The 20,985-nt window shown below is 39.6% G+C and overlaps 1 protein-coding gene across 4 annotated transcripts in view; it reads right to left on the bottom strand.

Moving 5' to 3' along the window:
* Positions 1-20,985, bottom strand: part of P4HA1 (prolyl 4-hydroxylase subunit alpha 1) — a 46,326-nt gene that overhangs the window by 12,682 nt on the left and 12,659 nt on the right. For 2 of the 4 annotated variants that reach the window (XM_034425979.3, XM_087871776.1), the window contains exons 4-10: positions 18,741-18,892; positions 14,113-14,250; positions 10,757-10,999; positions 10,160-10,368; positions 8,827-9,003; positions 8,009-8,079; positions 971-1,070 (exon numbers count right to left, since the gene is read on the bottom strand). In XM_034425979.3, the coding sequence (XP_034281870.2) occupies positions 971-1,070; positions 8,009-8,079; positions 8,827-9,003; positions 10,160-10,368; positions 10,757-10,999; positions 14,113-14,250; positions 18,741-18,892 (1,090 nt within the window). Of the gene's footprint in view, positions 1-970; positions 1,071-6,545; positions 6,617-8,008; positions 8,080-8,826; positions 9,004-10,159; positions 10,369-10,756; positions 11,000-14,112; positions 14,251-18,740; positions 18,893-20,985 lie in introns of all 4 variants that reach the window. The other 2 variants (XM_034425980.3, XM_087871777.1) reach the window with 1 other exon arrangement.

Below are 20,985 nucleotides of genomic sequence, written 5' to 3'. Positions count from 1 at the left end.
GGCAATTGCAAAAACTAAAGCAGGAACTATTGCAGACTTGCAAATAACACTTAATGCATTAAGTGTTATTGAACATAGCTGAACATATTATTTCAGTGGCCCTAAACAGATGCAAAGTTAAAGTATTGGAATGCTTAATATGGAAGATTTTGTTTTTATGCTTTCAATTTCATTCAACGTAAAGTGAAAGTTTATCTACTTTGTTCATTTTCTATCCGATAATTTTAATGTTTTAAAAGTTTTATGCTGTAAGCCACCCAGAGTCATTTGATGCAACATGAGTGATAAATAAATAAATAATAATAATAAAAATCTGAACTGGGTTTGATTATATATTTAAGAGTTGGGCATCAAGTACATTCTCTGTTTTAAAAAATGGGGGGAAAAAATCAGAATGGAAGTTTGGGAACTGTATGTAATGAACTTGTTGCGCTTCTTTGCCTTTTTTTTCCTCTAAGAAAAAAACAAAACAAAACGGATGAGTAACCATAGGTTCTAGCAGTTTACCTCTGATGAATATCATATATTTAGACAACGCCAAGAAAATACAAGACACAATGAAATCATAATGAAGATGAGATCCTCAACCAGTGATGGGCTGCAACCGGTTTAACAATTGATTCTGTGAGTGCGCGCTTTGCGCGCTTCAAAATACAGCAATTTGAAGCTCAGCTGCTTACTTTCTAAGGCAGTCCTGGTAAGTCGAACAGCGAAGGTGCGGAAATCAGCTGTGCTGCGCGAATCAGTTGAGCCAAAAAGGAAATATAGGACAGGATAGGGTGGAGGCGGGGCCAGCTGATCATCGGAACTACCAGTTCACTCGAACCGGTCCGAACTGGCTGCAGCCCACCACGGTCCTCAACTTATAAAAAGTGTAGAGATTTGGCACGTAGCTCTTTTCAATCCTTCTTGGGGCCATGCTAATCTGGTCAGTCACATACTTTTTTTTTTTTTTTTTTTGCAAACTCACCTGGAGCTCCTCAGCTGTGGAAACATCCAACCCTGTTAGATCCTGTATCCTTTTATTTATACGTGCCACTACAGGGTTTTCATATCCAGATAGCCAGGCACTAAAAATGGAATTATAGTATTATTCATGAACAATAAGATCTGAGTATTAATTTTCATGACCAAGCACAAACTAATTTGAATTGTGCAAAGTAGTCTATAAAACTTAACCTAAATGTAATTTTACAAGAAATATTTTTTTTTAAGTCCACACACTATTTCTGCATGTAATGTCATTCAGACTTGCTTAGCTAGAGCACATCCATGATTAATTAAAAAAAAAAAAAGAATCTGCTGAGTCAAACTTCAGATAGTATAATGTTGCAATAGGATTTTATAGTCCTTTAGGGACAGTATTTTCTGTGAGGAATGTATTATTTTCTGCATAAGATTTCCGGGGTAATGTAAGTGAAGTAAATGAGTGAACCCAGGGTCTTCTTATGTTGTATGTGCCAGAAAAAAATACTGGATCACTGCTTTAGAGCAACATAATTTCTTCACCGTTAACTATAATGGAAAGTGGAAAAAAAAACATTACTTAAATATGTACTTATCCAATTCTTGCAACTGTCAGAATTCTATGAATCAAACTTTTTTTCTTCTTCTTTGGTGCATCATATAGGTAGTCCTCAACATATGACCAGAATTGAGCCCATAATTTCTGCTGTTAAGTGAGGCATTGGTTTGCCCCATTTTACGACCTTTCTTGCCCCAGTTGCTAAGTGAATCACTGCAGTTGTTAAGTTAGTGACATAGTCGTTAAGTGAATTTGGCTTCCTCATTGACTTTCGCTTGTCAGTAGGTCGCAAAAGGGGATCACATGACTACGGGACACTACAAGCGTCATAAATGCGAGTCAGATGTCAAGAATCTGAATGTAAATCATGTGACCACGGGGATGTTGCAACGGCCTTAAGAGTGAAAAATGGTCACATTTTTTGGTGCTGTTGTAACTTCAAAACGGTCACTAAACGAACTGTTGTAAGTCGAGGACTACCTGTATTCTGGGGTGCACATTTCAAAAAAAAGACTGAATGACCCAAAGCTGCGAGAGAACAAGGATTACTTTTAAAAATCATCAATGACCACTGAAGGATTCAAGAAATCTAGCACATTCTGTTGGATTGGAAGGATGAAGTTATGCATTTACTTCGGCAGATTTGCTACCTTCCTTTTTACAGGAACACAACAAAACCCTAATCAAGAGCATCAGATCAGGAACCAACAGAGATTACAGAATCTTCAAGAGTATGGAGGAAATAACAGCTGAACATTTGCCAGACATAGAATGATTTTTTTAAAAAAACAAAATACTCAGTTAATGCACTTATTAGTCATAGGTGGGTTTTAGCAGGTTCTGACCAGTTCTGGAGAACTGGTAGTAGAAATTTTGAGTAGTTCAGAGAACTGGTAAATACCACCTCTGACTGGCCCCGCTCCCATCTATTCTCTGCCCCCTGAGTCCCAGCTGATCGGGAGGAAATGGGGATTTTGCAGTAACCTTCCCCTGGATTGGGGAGGGAATGGAGATTTTACAGTATCCTTCCCTTGCCATGCCCAAGCCATGCCCACCGAACCGGTAGTAAAAAAATTTGAAACCTACCACTGTTTAGTATATTGCTGGCATGCTGTTAGCGTTGTGTATTGTTAGTATATGAAACAAAGCAGACAAAAAACGAATATCCTGTCTCAAAACAAGATGAAATTACATCAAGCAATATCAGGAAGAGTTATCTCCTAAAGAGGGAAATTAAGTTTACAGTAACGAAAGTGATAAAAGTAATGAATATATAGTACATCCCATATTTAACTAATGAACAACTACATGTAGCTGGGACTCCTGGTTGATATTTCATGCTGGCAGTTCAATACCTCCTAGCAACTAAACTAAAAAAAAAAAAATGTTTTCTCACACTTCTTCTTGCAGAGAACAAAATAAGATAGCTCCATCAAAGGAGTAATTCTATACTGTTGGGGTTCAGCAACCTACAATTTGTCTATCCGCAGTGTATTCTCAGAAGTCAATCTGATTGATTTAGATAGGATTTGCTCTCAGTACATCTGTACAAGAGTGTAATTCAATGTATGGCCCTGACACAACAGGAACGCAGCAATAAGTCAAGCAGAGTCAAATAAGTCAAAGCTTTCTAAATCACTCTGGGATTGCTTTGGCTATTAACTAGCTTTCAGACCAGTATTTCTCATTCTTGGCAGTTTTAAGATGAGTGGACTTCAATTCTCAGAATTCCTCCGTGAGCCTGACCGGCTGGAGAATTCTGGGAGTTGAAGTCCACCCATCTTAAAGTTGCCAAGGTCGAAAAAAAATCGTTTTAGATTCACTTTAAAGTGCCGGTTATTATATTGACAAAGTGCTAAATAACTGGATCATATCTTAAAGCAGGGGTGTCAAACTCGCGGGCCAGAGGTGTCACGCGCTGGTCACGCCCACCCCCAGTTTAGCAGAGGGGGGAAGTCACGATATGTCACATGATGACAATATGACATCACGAATTTGACACCCATCTTAAAGTGTTGTTTGTTTGGCACCCAACTCACCACAAGGTGATTTATTCCATATGAATCCTTTACATGCTCCCTAGGTGCATTTGGAAGCAGTTCTGATTTCAATTCTATTTCCATCAGTGAATATCTGGATGTGTTTCAACTCATTCTTGATTAAGCTTGTTAAAAAGGAAGCCTCCCTCTTACTAGACAGTTGGCTCCAATTACTCAGTACTGCTTTGACCTACATTACTCCTGAAACTATGAGTTTCTCTTGCAGGCCAACTTAAATATCCTTTTGGCTAAAAAGAAAGCAAAGAAATGGTTAATACGTCAATTTATTGCATTGCTTCTCTGTGATAGTAAAAATCAACTTCCTTCCCATCTTACTGTTATTGTAAAATGTATTCTTCGTTTTACAGTACTGAATCTTACAGTTTAAGTCTTAAATGCCTCTCTTATTTTGACTTTATTTCACCCATTATATATCCATTTCTTCTTCAGGGAACTTGAAATCTCAATTCATTTTAGTTCAAAGTACTCCAAGGTAAAATTATTTGTATTGTCTGTATCTCTTCAAAAAATAATGCTAGCTAAATACTATTGTGGTGTTATGAATATGAATATTACACCTGAAAAGTTTTTAATTTAAAGTCCAATGTAAACAGTTACAACAGTGGAGGTGATTGAGTAACAACAGATCCCATCTTCCCCCAGTCTGCTTCCCCCCTATGTAATTAGATTTTCATGGTTATTTATGTTTTAATGTAGATAGATAGATAGATATAGACAGACAGACAGACAGACAGACAGACAGACAGACAGGCAGAGAGACAGACGGATTTTTATGACTGTAAGATGCCCAGAGTTACCCTGTGGGAAGATGGGTGGCCAATAGATTTTATAAATAAGTAAACAAATATGTTTCCCAAGTTATTACTATTTCAAATGAACTAGTACACCTTTCTCTGTCACTGCAATAATCAATGTTAATTTTTACTCTTTTCAAGATTCCACAATTCTATTGAGAGTTTCTAAATCTCCAGTTGTATGAAAAGATTTTATAAAATACTTCAGTAGCATTATTTAAAAAGTCTTCTCTCCTGTGACCAAAAAAAATAAATAAAAATGTTTTACTTCAAGAGAAGTAGGAATTTCGACAGAGAAGAAAGTGGGTTTCGTAGAAGTATACTGTACACCCTTAACAGAGAAGAGGGTTGGGCTAGACTGACCAAATTATTTTAGTACAGTACTTGGCTTGGCTCAAAATCCTGGGCCCGTTTATACAATCTGCTTGCCACATACTTCAGAATGAACAGTAGTCCTGTCATTAAAAAGGGGATACTGTAATATGGAAAGTATTAACTAGGGAAAAAGTTACTGGAATGCCTGGGCAGGGAAAATGGTCTTCTCTTCAAAATACAAGGAGGAGTACCAGGCCATGGCCTGTTCAAAACAGGCCCACGGGAGAGATGGGCAAGCGTGTGCGCACGAAGCTCCACTCGCACGATCAGGGGGTACCTATGCTCAAAGCTCCATTTGCGTGAATGGAGCTTCATCTGCGAGCACCCTCTGCTCACACATGAAGCTCCATTGCTACTCACACACCCTTCCCCTGCTCCCCAAGCTGGAAAGGTTGGGTACCACTGTCCTAGTGGATGTTTTTTTTAAAAAAAATCAAGTTATTGTTCTGACGTCCTTGTTAGTTTTGCCAATGCAGCTTCTGCTTTGGAAAATATCAGCTTTCAACAAATTAGAATAGAATAGAATAGAATAGAATAGAATAGAATAGAATAGAATAGAATAGAATAGAATAGAAGCGTTGGAAGGGACCTTGGAGGTCTTCTAGTCCAACCCCCTGCTTAGATAGGAAACCCTATAGCATTTCAGACAAATGGTTATCCAATCTCAACTTAAAAACTTCCAGTGTTGGAGCATTCACAACTTCTGGAGGCAAGTTGTTCCACTGATTAATTGTTCGGTCAGGAAATTTTTCCTTAGTTCTAGGTTGCTTTTCTCCTTGATTGGTTTCCACCCATTGCTTCTTGTCCTGCTGTCAGGTGCTTTGGAAAATAACTTGACTCCTTCTTCTTTGTGGCAGCCCCTGAGATATTGGAACACTACTATCATGTCACCCCTAGTCCTTCTTTTCATCAAACTAGACATACCCAATTCCAGCAATCGTTCTTTATATGTTTTAGCCTCCAGTCCCCTAATCATCTTTGCTGCTCTTCCCTGCACTCTTTCTAGAGTCTCCACATCTCTTTTACATTATGGTGATATAGGTGTAAGTTTTCTCAATGTATGTAGTATTGCACAAAATGACCAAAAAAAAAAAAAAATCACATTGAAACTTAACAATAAAAAAACCCATGAAGCAATAAAAAAAACGTGCTCCACATTCAGGGACTTATTGAAGTACTTTCTTGCAAATATTCTATGACTGTATTTTTTAAAAAAGGCAGCTAAGGAGCACGTACAGTATATTTTGTGCATCCTCTATTTAAAAATAGGTGCTCAACTAGGAATTTCAAGCTATCATTATGACATGCGGCTTCCTGCTTGTTATGTGCTCCTTAAGAAGTTTTAAAATTAAGATAGATATTGAGACACCATGAGAAAAAGCAAACAGATGGTAGAACGTACTGTAACCTCTCTAGTACAGGCACCAGGTTAGGAAATTCACATGGATTGTGTTTAAGATGAAATAATTCAATGTGCTAGCTTTTATTAGGATCATGCAGAGTAGTAGTAGTAGTACACAGAATGCACCGACTGGTTTAAAAAGCACTAAAGCCTCACTGATTTCAATGAAAGAGAGTGAAGGACATGCTTCAACAACTTAATTTGGGTTAGCACTTACATCTAAAAGTATCCTTTTTTCAAACATTCCAAACTTTCAATGCCATAAGTGTTAGCAATGTGTTTTAAGGCTGCGTCTACTTATCAGACAAAGGAACCCCAGTCCCAACCTTTGATACCAATCGCCGATCGACCTACCCTGTAGTAGTTCAGAAGTACCCGTCTCCTCTTACCTCTTAGAGACTCTGTAATGTGCTGTGGTCAGTTTCCCAGTCTGAGGGTCATGCACAGTAGCTCGGCTCAGCTACAAAAAATAAAAAAAGAGAAAGGACGAAGGCTTACTTTAGAAGCAAGCGTCTGGGCCAAGCCACAGGCAATTGGGAGGGTTCCGATTGGTCAAGATAAAATGCAATGCTCAGGTCAGCAGGAACGCTTAAAGGATTGCACTATCTGCTGTATTTCTCTGTATCAATTTAATTCAATTGGTTTAATCAAATTTGGTTAGGTTGTCCTTTCACTTTTTCTTCCCCAAATGGAAAGCTAATTGCAAGCCACTTGTATCTGCCAAGTTTCACAGAGAACTTCTCAGGAACCCAGAAGTTAAAGGCTCTTCTTCCAGTTATTCTTTCTTTGAAAAAAATATGTAGTGGTAGGTTACATGCTTAAATTTTATCAAAGTTATGGTGTTCCAACAATTGAGACTGCTGAATTTATAGGATGCACTATAAATATTTGTAAATGTTCCATTGCCACGAAGAAAAAAGTGGGATTTTAAAAAAGCGGGGTATGCATTTAAGTGAAATAAATAAATGGAATAAATTAACAAAATCAAAAAAGTTTCTGAACAAAACACAACATTTCATTTCACCTCTACAACAATGTCTGATAGGAACCACTAGGAGAGCTGGCTTTTAGCCAGAGAAATTGGAAATTCCCAGTAAAAGAGACATGTTGGAATTCCACACAGGAGTGAGATCCAATTATTTTAAATTTTTAAAATTATTCAAATTGTGTATGAACACGTGGGGACTCCTCATTTTCAGCAGTCAGATACGGAACAATTAATAAATAGAAGTGGAATTAAGAGGAATTCATAAAAGCAAATAGGGTATTTTGAGACTCAAACATTCCTAAAACTATTCTAAACTCCACTTAAGAGCATATGTGGCTCCAATAAAACCAAGCAGAAATCCATAGGGCATATTAGTGCTACAACAGATACAGTACATATAGAAACAGTGCATATTTCAATATAAACAATCAATTTGTAACCTTGTCAAGACAAGCTTTGTTTTTGTATATAGGAAGCAAAAAATTGCGTATTGCTAAGTAAATAATTGCGCATGCCCACATCATCATGAAAAATGTAATTCTAAAACAAAAAGAAGCTAGACTTTGAAGAGGAAACTTTCAAACCACAAGGCAGAAAGCAACATGAAATCTCTCTGTCAATTTACACCAAGCCTCAAATATCAAAATATACTTTAAATAAGCAAAGAAGGACAAAACTTCTGGCTACAAGAAGCACCTGAGAAACTCAGCAGTAACGAAGTGTTAGAAGTCTCTGTGAATAGCACAAACGACCAGAAAAGTTTTAAACCACCTTTTTTTTTTTTTCCTGGTCACTCTTCTACACAAATGAGTACCATAGAGGGTCTCATCACAAAGACGGAAGGTATGGCAAGTAAAGTCTTACCTTTTGCTAATTCTGTAATGTGCAGTCTCCAAGACTCCCGTTATGGGGTTTGAAATGGTGGCTCGCCTCAGCTGTGAAGCGAACCAATCAGAACAGTCGCATTACAATGTACATATTGCATCACATTTATCTGACCATTCAGAATCCGGGGGCGGAACCCCAATTTCAATAGGGTTCTTTTCCATTAAGGAACAAAACCCACCACCACCGAACAAAAAACGTGGAACACGAAAAAAAGTTCAGAATGTCAAACATAATAAAAAATGCCTTGATACAGAATGGGCCAATCAGACATAACATTCTAGTAACTTGTTGCATGATGATTTAATCCTACAGAAATAAGACTATACATTACTGTACTGTATAGAAAGAATCAAATACATCTGTAATTAGAATTATAGCTGAATTTACTATTAGAATTTGTCTTGACAAAGACAAAGTGTAACAAAACTCAAAAATAGTACGAATGGTACTAATATTTGTCACTTTGCCTGCTGTAAAGAATTTTTAAACTTTTCATTACTGTTTTTCGCAACAAGCTCCCAAAAAGAGGGCATGCCTACATTTTATTCGACATAATCGCTGGATAAGCAACAATGGTTCAAAGATCAGAACTATTTGTCAATCTATTCTTCTTGGGCCTAACCAGACAAGCAAAAGCTCCTTTGCTATTTCAGAAATAAAATGAAGATGTCATTAAGTGATAGGCAGCAAAAAGCTATTTAGCAAGGCCCAAGCAAGCTGCAATCAGGAAGCAAGTGAGGAAGTTATTCATTGGTGGCCTTGTTAAAAGAGTGTGGACTATTTAGATTCTTTACCCTTGGTTTTGAAAGCTCTTTGACTTTTTCTATTTCTTCGTCGGAGATAATGTCAAGAAAGCGGATGATCCGAGGGCGATCCCACTCATCTTCTTGTTTGACAGGTCCCAGGATGTAATAAGGGTTCCTGTGCCCATCGGAATAACGGCAGAACAGCTTCTTTTCTTTTCTAGGAGTCTAAATGTTTGAAATAAAGGGCAAGCATTAGTAACTCAATGCATTATTTTTCATTCACAAATAATGTTTGTATTGCATACAAGGGAGAGGCCAAAAGTACTTTTTCTAAAGGCAACTGGACGGACTTTCTTTGTTTTTTCCTTCAAGGCATTTTGTTTCTCACCCCAGAAGCTTCTTCAGTTCTGATTGAATGGTGGGGAATGGAAGGATTTATATTCATTGCAGCAGAGGTGGGATTCACTTAGCTTCCCTACCGGTTTGCAAATGTGAGTGCGGGAGCGCACGTGCAGTAGTCTCACATTACATCTAGGCAGGTGGATGAAGCCTCCCTCAGTCGCCGCTACCAGTTTGCGCGATCCGGACAGAACCAGCTGAATCCCACCACTGCATTGTAGTCATCTGGTCGTTAGCACTCTTTCTGAGAGTCGTTGAGGCTTATCTGTGCCCTCACCCGAATAGTGCAAATGGATGTGGAACCTTCTTGGAATTGCTGAAAGGTCCTTTTAAAAAGGCACCTTTAGGACAACCATGATCTGTATGATTGAGAATCTCCATAGAGATACACCTATTTCCCCGAAAATAAGACCTGGTCTTATTTTGAGGGGGAGGGGTTCCAAAATAAGCATTAGGGCTTATTTTCGGGGAAACACAATATCAGGGTGATCAGCCTGGGAGACGGTGGGATGGAGTGGGCGGGCAGCTATGGGGTGCTCATCTTCGCGTCTCTCGGCTTGTCTGTGGCCCACGAAATGCATGTCCGGATCAAATTCCTCTCCCCCCACCTCTGCCTGCTGCTTGGACAGGTAATCAACTCACCTGTGCTGCACAGGCTGCAGCTGAACACCATCATCCCCTATGCCCTTGCCGCCTCCAGTGCTGGCCACCCCCCCGATGACAAGTGTAACTAGGGCTTATTTTTGGAGTAGGGCTTATATTACACAGGTGTCAAATTCGCGGCGTCACGTTGCCACCATGTGACGTATCGCAATGTTTTTTCCCTTTGCGGAGGTGGGGTGGGCGTGGCCTGCACGTGATGCATTCGGCCCGCCAGTTTGATACCCCTATTATATTAGGAGCATGCTAAAAAAATCAGGCTAGGTCTTATTTTCGAGATAGGTCTTATTTTCGGAGAAGCACAGTAAAAGGGAGAACATACCATTTTAAGACCTTCACCACGGCATAATTTTTCATACTTCTGTCTCTCGGGCAGATAATCTTTGAGAGGCCCTCTTTTCTGAGTCTTCACTTTTTTCCCAGTCTGCTCATCTGTGTTGGCCACAGACTCATTGGCTTCTTTTTCTTTTTCTTTAATCATGATGTATTTAAAGTATTTCATATTCCCATTTGCTCTCTGATGCTCGGGATCTGTTGGACAAGCAGGTAGAGAACTGGTTAACTCCATGGAAAAAAGCTGTTTTTAAGAGATTTTGTCCTTTTGTTTGAGTTCAGAAGATCTGATGAAATCTGTATATGTCAGCATCTAATCCACTTATGTCAGCAGGAATGTATCTCTATCTTCATATATAAATACCCAAATCACAGAAGCAAATGGCATATAAAATGATGGAGAGGGGGAAAATTAATGCTTCCTAAACACATTTGTAATTACAGGGATTCCCAGCAGCGTTCCATCCTTCACTCCACTGCATTAATTAGTTTGAAAAGCCTGTACACCCAAGTGGAAAATGTCTGAGGGGGAAAAAAAAAGTTAAAAGCAGTGCAAACATGATGAATACAAGAAAGATTAACCTACCCAATTCAAGTAACCGTTTGGTGAGCATCATTGCTTTGTCCACGTCCCCCTGCTGGTATATAGCATAACTCAAGTAATCTAGAACAGAAACTTTGTTGATTGACGAAGAAACTTCTCCCTCATCCAACTGTTTCAGAGCTTGCTCCATCCACAATTCAGTATGGTAGTAATCTGCTTCAGTATAGGCAATCTTTCCCAACTCAAAGCAATCTTCGGCAGTTAGAAATACCTTATGTTTCACTCCTAGTGGGGAAAAGAACCAGCAACAGCTGTTAAAAACCCCTTGAATTCGTGCAATTTTTGTATTTATGTTTTTTTTTCTCTGTAGCACTTTCAGGGGTGGGATTCTACCGGTTCGGGCAAACCGGTAGCTCTGACGATCAGCTGGGAACGAACCGGTTCACTCCGACAATCAGGTCGACCTGCCCACCCGTCCTGGAGCTTTACTTACCTTTATCTTCTCAGCTGATTGGCGTGGCAGAGCGGATTGCCACACCTCAGCCGTGTTATTCCCAAGAGGTAACACAGAAGGTTAGAATTTGTAAAACTGCACCCCCGCGCGCAGCATGAGGTAGGTGTGCGTGCGCGCAAAGCACGAAATCACCGAACCGGTTGTTAAACCGGCAGCATCCCACCACTGAGCACACTGTTTAATTCTTACGTCCTTGCTGATAAAACTAGATAGACTACTAGAGTTATTTAACTGTATTCTCAAATGAAACAAACAAAATGTTAAAAAGCATGATATTTATGTAATTACTTATGAAGCACATCTAAATTATATTAAAGTAACCCAAATATTTTTACAATCCCCAAGGCATGTCAGAACTTTTGAGCATCCCTCATGTTTGGAAATTGAAAGTTGAAAAAATTGACAGACCATTTCTCTATTCGTTTTTTTTTTCATTTTGAAATGATTGCACTAAACTGGATATCATATAGTACAGTATAGTACCACAGTTGAGCCCAACGTATTTGTCAGGAAGTGACATATTTTTAAGTGAATTTTGCCCCATTTTATGAGCTTTTGTGCCACAGCTGTTAAATGAATCACTGCAGTTGTTAAGTTAGTGACACGGTTGTTAAGTGAATCTAGCTTCCCCATTGACTCTGCTTGTCAAAAGGTCACAAAAAGTGATCACATGACCCTGGAACACTGTAACCATTATAAATATGAGTCAGTTGCTAAGCATCCAATTTTTGATCATGCGACTACGTGGATATTACAATGGTCGTAAGTGGGAAAAATGGTCATGTTACTTTTTCCACGCAGTTGTAACTTTGAACAGTCTCTAGGTCAGTGGTGTCAAATTGGCGGCCTGTGGGCCAGATGGGTCATGTGCAGGCCATACCCATCCCAGCCCCGCAAAGGGAAAAACATCGCAAATGTCACATGACAGCAACGTGATGCCGCGAGTTTGACACCCGTGCTCTAGGTGAATGTTGTAAGTCAAGGACTACCTAAATCTTCAGATATTATATTACATATCATTTTGCATTTATGTTAATATAGTATTTTTCTAATATGCTATTCCTAAATATAATTCAGAAATATGTCTATTGCTGAATGTTTAATTTGTTATGTTTTTAGATTTTTTTTTCTATTTCCTAAATTCTACTAGTGCCAATAAAATAGTGACAGAGTCCACCTAATTTTTGGGAAAGGAAGGGGGAGACCTCTCACGCTGAATTTTTAATTCACAAGCTTGATCTGCCTTTCATCACTCAAGAGCAACTGGCCTTTAAAAAAACAGAAGATCAAACAGAAGCAAATTCTGTTAAAGCAAATAAGGAGGGGGGGGGGAATCACGTTTCCAATCACAGGAGAGCCACCATTTGCACCCTGATCCTGAATGTCATGGATCTGGTGGGAGAATAATCCTGACCAACACAACTCAATGTGTGCCTTTTCCTCTGTTAGTTTCAGTCACCTCTCCTGCTCCCAATACAATGATCCTAAGCTTTTTCCAAAAATGTTTTCTTAGAACAAAAAGTATGCTGAGAAATAAGAAATCTTGAAAAAAAACCTTTCAAGAGATTCAATCTTTTAAAGTGACCAATACACAGAGATGTATTAACACTATACACTGTTCTGAAAAAAAGAGTAATATACAATGCAATTCCCATCTCCCATCTAGTTATTGATAGCAGCAAGACTAAGGCTAAAAATATAAAAAAAAAAAATACCCAGAACAAAAACTTTGGTATCATAAGAGACCAATCAGAAATAACTAATACTAAAAATATATATCAATGATACCAGGGGTGAAATCCAGCAGGTTCTGACAGATTCTGGAGAACTGGTAGTGGAAATTTTGAGTAGTTCAAAGAACTACTCAAATATCACCTCTGGCTGGCCCCAGAGTGGGGTGGGAATGGAGATTTTGCAATATCCTTCCCCTGGACTGGGGGGGGGGGGGGAATGGAGATTTTGCAGTATCCTTCCCTGCCACGCCCACCAAGCCACACCACGCCAACCAAGCCACGCCCACAGAACCGGTAGTAAAAAAATTTGGATTTCACCACGGAACGATACCTATAATAATGACCCAAATGTATTTTAGTTTTTACACATTATGATGCTCCGAGTTTTACTTATAGAATAAATTCACATGGGAGATCCCTTGGTCCCACACATAAAAACTGTGTCAGGGTATGAAGAGTTAATAGCTGTAAGTTGATAAGAAGCTGTAAGCGGAGGCAACCAGAAGCTGATGCAATGGAATGAGGCAGCAGGGTTACTGCCACTTTAAGAAGCTGGGTAAGAAGCTGCCTATATAAGGGAAGCCATTAGAGGGCATTTCCTTCTCCTCATGCCTTCTCCTTGTGCATTATACTTGTTCTCTCATCATGTCTACCATTGCTTTCCATTGTATCAGTAGCTGTAAAGATATTTAACCACATATATTTCACTGTAGATAAAACCACTGTTATTTATAACTAAAAGGCTCTGTGTGCTGTGTGCTGTCTTTGCTCCAGGGTTTATCTCATAATACTAGTTACGCTGCCTATACTCTGACAAACTGCCTGTATGTTACCTGTCATTATTATTTCTTAAGTAAAACTGATTTTTTTTTTAATGGAGAAAGCATAATTGTATATTTTCTTTTTTTTATTATTATTCCTTTCTTCTCTTCTTTCTACTTTTACTGTAGTGAAAAATTTGAAACACGCACACACACAGAGAAAAGTGTATTTAAAATCAGAGCATCTTAGAAGAAGAGGAGGAGAATAAACTATGAAACTTGTTTTGATCTTCCCTATAGCTAGAAATCACATATAAATGCGCTCTGTCCCTCTGAAACAAAACATTAGGGAAGCATTTTGTTTCCCTAAAATGCTGTTGTCTTACATACCTGGAAGATTTCCCCTTGAGATCGTGTCAGTATCTAACTTATACGTATCCTGGAGCCGCAAGAGAGCTTTGCCAGCACCAGTCTGATCTTCGTCATCAGGGAAAAACAGCCGTTGAACTGTCATATTGGAAATAAATCCTAAAAATAATTTTAAAAAGGGGTTATTGTAGTAGATAAATGATTTTTATTATAGTCACAGACCAGCATTACAAATAAAAACATTTAAAATGATAAAAACAAAAAACAAATTACTGTATTTTTCAGACTATAAGATTCACCGGCCTATAAGACGCACCTATCTTTAGAGGAAGAAAACAAGGGAAAAATATAGTTTTTGGCCTTTGCCCGTCGTGTTTTCGCCCTTCCCAGCCCTCAGAAGCACTTTGCAGGCCAAAAGCAGGCCCATTTTTGGTTTCCCAAACCCTCCACGCACCCTGTTTTCGCCAAAAATGCACCCATTTTTGGCCTGCAGAGTGCTTCTGGGGGCCAGGGAGGCTGAAAACCGGATGCGTGGAGTGTTCAGGAGACTAAAAATGGGCCAGTTTCGGATGAAAACGGGCTGTGCGGAGCACTGCAGAGTACTTCTGAGGGCTGGGGAGGGTGAAAACACGACACGCGAAGGGTTCGGGATCCCAAAAATGGGCCCGTATTTTATCTATAAAACGCACCAAAATTTTCAGCCACTTTTAGGGGGGAGGAGGGGAAATATGTCTTATACTCTGAAAAATACAGTATATGATTAGTGGTGGATTATCAATGGGCAGTTAAAAGAGTGTGCCTAATCTTGCATACAGTATAACAATGATGACTAGGGGACTGGAGATTAAAACATATGAAGAACGGTTACAGGAACTGGGCATGGCTAGTCTAGTGAAGAGAAGGACCAGGGGAGACATGATAGCAGTCTTCCAATATTTGAGGGGCTGTCACAGAGAGGAAGGGGTCAAACTATTTTCCAAGGCACCCAAAGGCAGGCAAGGAATAATGGATGGAAGCTGAACAAGGAGAGATTCAACCTAGAAATAAGGAGAAATTTTCTGACAGTGAGAACAATCAACCAATGGAACAGCTTGCCTTCAGAAGTTGTGGGAGCTTCATCACTGGAGGCTTTCAAGAAGAGATTAGACTGCCATTTGTCAGGGTCTCCTGCTTGGGCGGGGAGTTGGACTAGATGACCTACAAGATCCCTTCCAACTCTGTTAATCTAATCCAGGGGTTTGCAACCTTAAACACTCAAAAAGCCATTTGGACCCATTTTCCACAGAAAAGAAAACACCGGGAGCCACAAAACCTGGGTGGGCGTGGCCAATTTGACATCACTCACTTCCACCAGTCACATGACCCCCCCCAGCCACACCTACCCAGCTGGTTATTAGGGCAGAGAACCAGTTGTTTAAAAACACCGGGAACCACAAAACCCTTTTGACATCTCTCTCTATATCTCTCCCCACCTCTCTCTCTATCTATGTCTCTCTCCCTCTCTCTGTATCTCTGTCTCGCCCCAGCCACTTCTCCCATCGCCTGCTGTCACCCTTACCTTCTCAGGCCAGGCGAGGAGTGACTGGGAGGGGAGGGTGAGGGGCGGGGCCAGCCAGTGATGGGATCACCCGACAGGGAGCCAGAGCAGAGGGCCCAAAGAGTCGTATGCGGGTCCGGAGTCGCAGGTTGCTGACACCTGATCTAATCTAAAAAACTACATCAGACTGACCACAGAACTGTACATAGAAGAGATCCATTTTTTCCTGGGTATTTTATCAGGTGAGATGTTACAAAGGGTGTGTGTGAATCCTTATGGAAGATACAGTATAGTAGGATATGAGCTGTAGTTTCGATAGCCCCTTGTCTACAGAGGCACAATCTCAGCTCATGTGGCATTTTTTTTCCTATCAGTCCTTCAAAACTGCTGCAAGAATTGCATTATAGTACTCTCAGTTCCTCTGCATGGATCACAATTCCAAACTGATCTCTCACCCGCCTGCCTTTTCTCCCCATCTTTGCTCATAAGTTATCTTCTTCTTCCTCCTCTCAGCGGCTTCCAGACTGATGACTGGCTCACGGATGCTTTAGGCATGACTAAATCTGGATCCAGTCCCAGTTTTTTTTTTTTTGAGGGGGAGGAGGGGATAATGTGAACGTCTGCAGCCTTCTTGTTATAAATCACCTTCTTTTTGATCATGGAAATGGTATTTAGTTTGTAAGCAAAATGGGTTACCGGTGAAATGCATACTTTACATAACTACGATAAGGCTTAAAGTATTGTTATGGTTCGGTAACAATTTCTTTGACTATTACAGGAATACACGGGAGTATTATAAATTTATAGGGATGCGTAAAATTGATTGTTTCAAGGACAGAACAGAATGACAGAGTTGGAAGGGGCATTGGAGATCTTCTAGTCAACCGCTATTAGTATTCTGGACAAATGGCTGCCCAGTCTTTTCTTGCGATGGAACCCGCAACTATTGGAGGTAAGCCGTCCCACTGATTAATTGTTAATTGTTCTCCTTGATATGAAATCTCTTCTTAATTCTAGGTTGAATCTCTCTTTCATAAGCTTCCAAAAACAAAACAAAAAATTCCCTCCCCCGTATGTTTCAGCAGTTTTTAAAACATAATTCTTCAAGAATTAGAAGCACAAGAAAAAAAGAACAGACTATTCCATGGTTCTCAGAAAACAGTATGTTTTACATATCCTTGTATAGCTTATCTAACCTTACGGACCACCTTTGCTTTCACTGGGATTTCTGGCTTCTATCTTTAATAAATACATATAAAATTTATATGTAAAATACAGATAAAATTCCAAATTTTCATTAATCTGGAAAAGAAAATTGTACGAGTTCTTTTTCCTCCCTGGGGTAGGGGAGGTTTTTAGAACAATTTAGAACGATTTCTTTTAAATAAATCTAAAATCATTCTGCTTTATTTTTTCAAGATTATATAAGCTATTGCCTACATCAGGAGTCTCCAACCTTGTCCACTTTAAGACTTGTGGACTTCAACTCCCAGAATTCCCTAGCCAAGGGGATTCTGGTAGTTGAAGTCCACAAATCTTAAAGTGGACAAGGTTGAAGACCACTGGTCTATACTGTTCATGAGATTGTTGTTCACATTTGCTGCATTAAATTTAAATATTTCTTTCGTTAGGAGACTTTGCCTAAAGTATTAGATTACTAAACATTTAATTGTAATCAAGTATATAAAAAACTTGTGTTTCAAAGCAAAGTGGAATATATCCTGTGTCTTTCCCAAAAGGGACCAATGAATCCATGATAGTTCTTGTATTTCCAAAAATGGATTGTTCAGAAGTATGTCTTCAGACCCACAAACTACATTTGGCTCAAACAAGTCACTTCCGAAAATATACAAAGTACATGCAGTGCTTCAGCATCAGTGCTTACATACATAAATCAACCTTTTTCCTGGAGAAATAATGGGATGGTTCCAGAACCAGATTTCTCAAAAAGAAAACAGTTTTATACTTTTCCCACCAGCACTAACCGAGCAAGCCACTAGTATATAAAATGAGAGCAAACCCCATTCCCTTCTAGCACTGATGATATTATCTAGTTTGGTAAAGAAATGTCTGCAAGGAAACAACCAAACTTGGAGAGCATAAAAAACCCTACAGTTCAACCCTGAGCTACAAATATTCTCTTCCATCAGTTTTACACTTTGTTTATTAGAATTTAATTACTTATAAAAGCATAATTCAATACTGAAATTAAATTCAACGCATTTAATGCAGGACACTTTTTTGTCAATAAAGAGGCATTTGTTCTGTCCTGGCCAGAAAGGCAGGTTCAGAGGGATGGAAGTAGTCATTCCAACTAAAAGAAAGCTTAGATTTGTTGACGAGCTCAAAAGCAAAGAAAGCACAGGTAGTCTTCAACATACAACTGTTTGTTTAGTGACCATTTAAAGTTACAATGGCACTGAAAAAAGTGATTTACAACTGGTTGCCACACTTGTAGCATCCCCAACGGCCAAGTAATAAACATTCAAGCACTTGGCGACTGGTGTAATTCACTTAACAACTGTGGCAAAAAGACGCAACTCATGTAATAACTTGCTTGCTTAGCATGGAAATTCTGGCCCTAATTGGGTTGTAAGTTGAGGACTATCTGAACCTAACCATTCTTTTTCTTTTGAATATGTGAATGCTAAGAAGCCAATGCTATTAATTGCAAAGGAATAGATTATTGACGATGACATTTGTCAGTAATTTGCAGTATTATTCTTGATGTAACTCCAATCACATCACTAAGGAAACCAGGCATTGTTCGTATTTTTTGTTATTATGAAGAATAACAACTGAACTCAAGAAGAGAGAGGCTTCCATTCAAATCTAATTAGTAAACACTGCCTTGGTGTGTTCTAAATTTATTTATAGTTACATCCTCTGGTCACTTCTAGCCAGAAGTATCCATTACTCTGGCATTTGGGCAATATACAAATAGTTGCGCTGCTTAGACTGGAGGATGTAATACCAAATTAGTTTTCATAGTTAAGCATACTTGAGACTCTTCCCAGTGAATTCACCCCAAGGCGTGAATTGAAATCCGGACTTCCTTGGCTACTCAGTGTATTTAATGATCGATTGCTTCAAAGGATTTCAAAAGCCCTACCAGCAGACATGTCCTTCAAGACCAAATTCTCAAGCTCATTCCACTCGGTGTTCAGTCGTTTCATCAACTTGAATGCATTTACTGGATGTCCCAAAAATCCCTCTGGGTCCTTGGTTGCAGTATCTGTCAACTTATCCAATCTCTCAGCCCACCTAAGCATAGGAAATAAAAGCTTAGTAAAATTGCTAAGCCAATGCTACGAATAAATGAACACTTGCACTCAAACATGCACGCATGCACGTACATTATCATGAGGTATATATTTTTGAGTTTGCTCTTAATAAAATTAATCTTGTTTATATTTATTTTGTACTAGCTGATAACTCGGCGTTGCCCGGGTATTTATTTATCCCAATCCTGTATTAGACAGGAAAAGGACTGGCTCAACCACTGTGGTGAAAATTAGAGACTTAATTGCCCTGAACAACAGCCTGGGAAAAATTCTATAGGGAACAGCCTTTGAGGTGATTATCTGCATTAGCAGGCACCTCCTCTGACAACTTGCCCTCTTTGCTTGAAGCTGAGGGCCTAGGGAGGGAGCCCCCTTGTGGAGTACTGTGATGCCGTTACCATGGCAACTCCACTGTGCTGTACAGTAGAAGCCATTTTAAGGCACAACAGGCTGTATCTTAACAGAACTTGAATCCAAAATGCACAGTATCACTGTCAAAAGTATTGTGATTTGACACTATAGATATAATTCATTCCTTTTCATTTCAGCGGCCCAGGCATTCCAGAGTTATGCTGGAACATACACACACAGACATACAGATACACCCACACCCAGAGGGGTGTTAGGGGTGTCTTACCCCCACAGTATTTGTTTCCAGAGAGTAAGTCATGGTTGAAATTGCTTGAGGCGTTCCAGAGTTATGCTGGAACATACACACACACAGCCATTTATATATGTGTATGTATGTATGTATGTATGTATGTATGTATGTATGTATGTATGTTTTCGGAGGTTTTCGCGGGTGTTTGTATGTAGGTCTTTGGTTATTTGGGTTATCTCCCATGTAAAATTGGAAGTGTCTTGGCAACGTTTCGACGAAGTCTCATTCGTCATCTTCAGGCTGGTGTTTTCGGCTTCGTGCTTCTAGGAGTAGTGTGTGATCGCAGCTGTTTCTTCCTTTTAACTACCAGTGGGGGTGTTAGTCTGCAACTCAGACTAACTCGGATTAACTCTGCAACTCGGGTTAGTCTGCAACTCAAACTAACCCGAGCACAACCAAGCCCCCACCTAAACAGAACACCCCCCCATCCAATCAGAGCACAGCCAAACCCCCAACCAATCAGAACACACCTCCACCCAATCAGAACATAGTCAAGCTCCCACCCAATCAGTTCACACCCCCACTGGTAGTTAAAAGGAAGAAACAGCTGCGATCACACATTGCTCCTAGAAGCACGAAGCCGAAAACACCAGCCTGAAGATGACGAATGAGACTTCGTCGAAATGTCGCCAAGACACTTCCAATTTTACGCGGGAGAAAACCCAAATAACCAAAGACATACATACATACATACATACATACATACATACATATATAATCCAACCTTTAAAATGTATACAAATAATTCAAGACAGCGAACGTATGCAATACAGTTTCCTCCTCCTATTTTTCCTATAATAACACCCTGTGAGGTGAATTGAGCTGAGAGTGTGTGATTGGCTGGAGGTTATTTAGCCCAGCAGTTCCCCAACCTTCCTGGTTTCAGGGACCAGCTTCAGAGCTAAATTGTTCTTCCATGGACCGGCAGTGGCGGAATAGTTTCACACGTGCAACCTAGATCATGTGCACGCACAGATGAAGCTTCACTCACTCACCTGCCACTTGTGCGGCCTGGTTCCCAACAGGCTGCAGACCAGTACTGATCTGTGGCCCAAGGGTTGGGGACGCCTGATTTAGTTGGTTTTCATAGCTAAGGGGGGACTTGAACTCACAGTCTTCCACTTTCTAGCCTGAAGTCTTAACTATCAGACCAAACTGGCTCTGATACATATCACATCTTATACTATATTATACTGTATAATATATTATATTATACTGTATATTATACTATACAGTATACTTATACTATATTATACTGTATAATATATTATATATACTGTATAATATAACTCTCCAGGAGTTCAAGGTGGCTTACATGAACATCTCTATTTTACACACTGTGAGGTAGATGTTTATGGAGATTCTCAATCATCCATGTCATGATTGTCCCAAAGGTGCTTTTTCCAGAAGGC

Source organism: Pantherophis guttatus, chromosome 6 (assembly GCF_059756535.1).
Source record: "Pantherophis guttatus breed Tessera chromosome 6, ASM5975653v1, whole genome shotgun sequence".
NCBI lineage: Eukaryota > Metazoa > Chordata > Lepidosauria > Squamata > Colubridae > Pantherophis > Pantherophis guttatus.
Note: the sequence above shows the minus strand (reverse complement) of the source record. Positions and strands in the feature narration are given on the sequence as shown.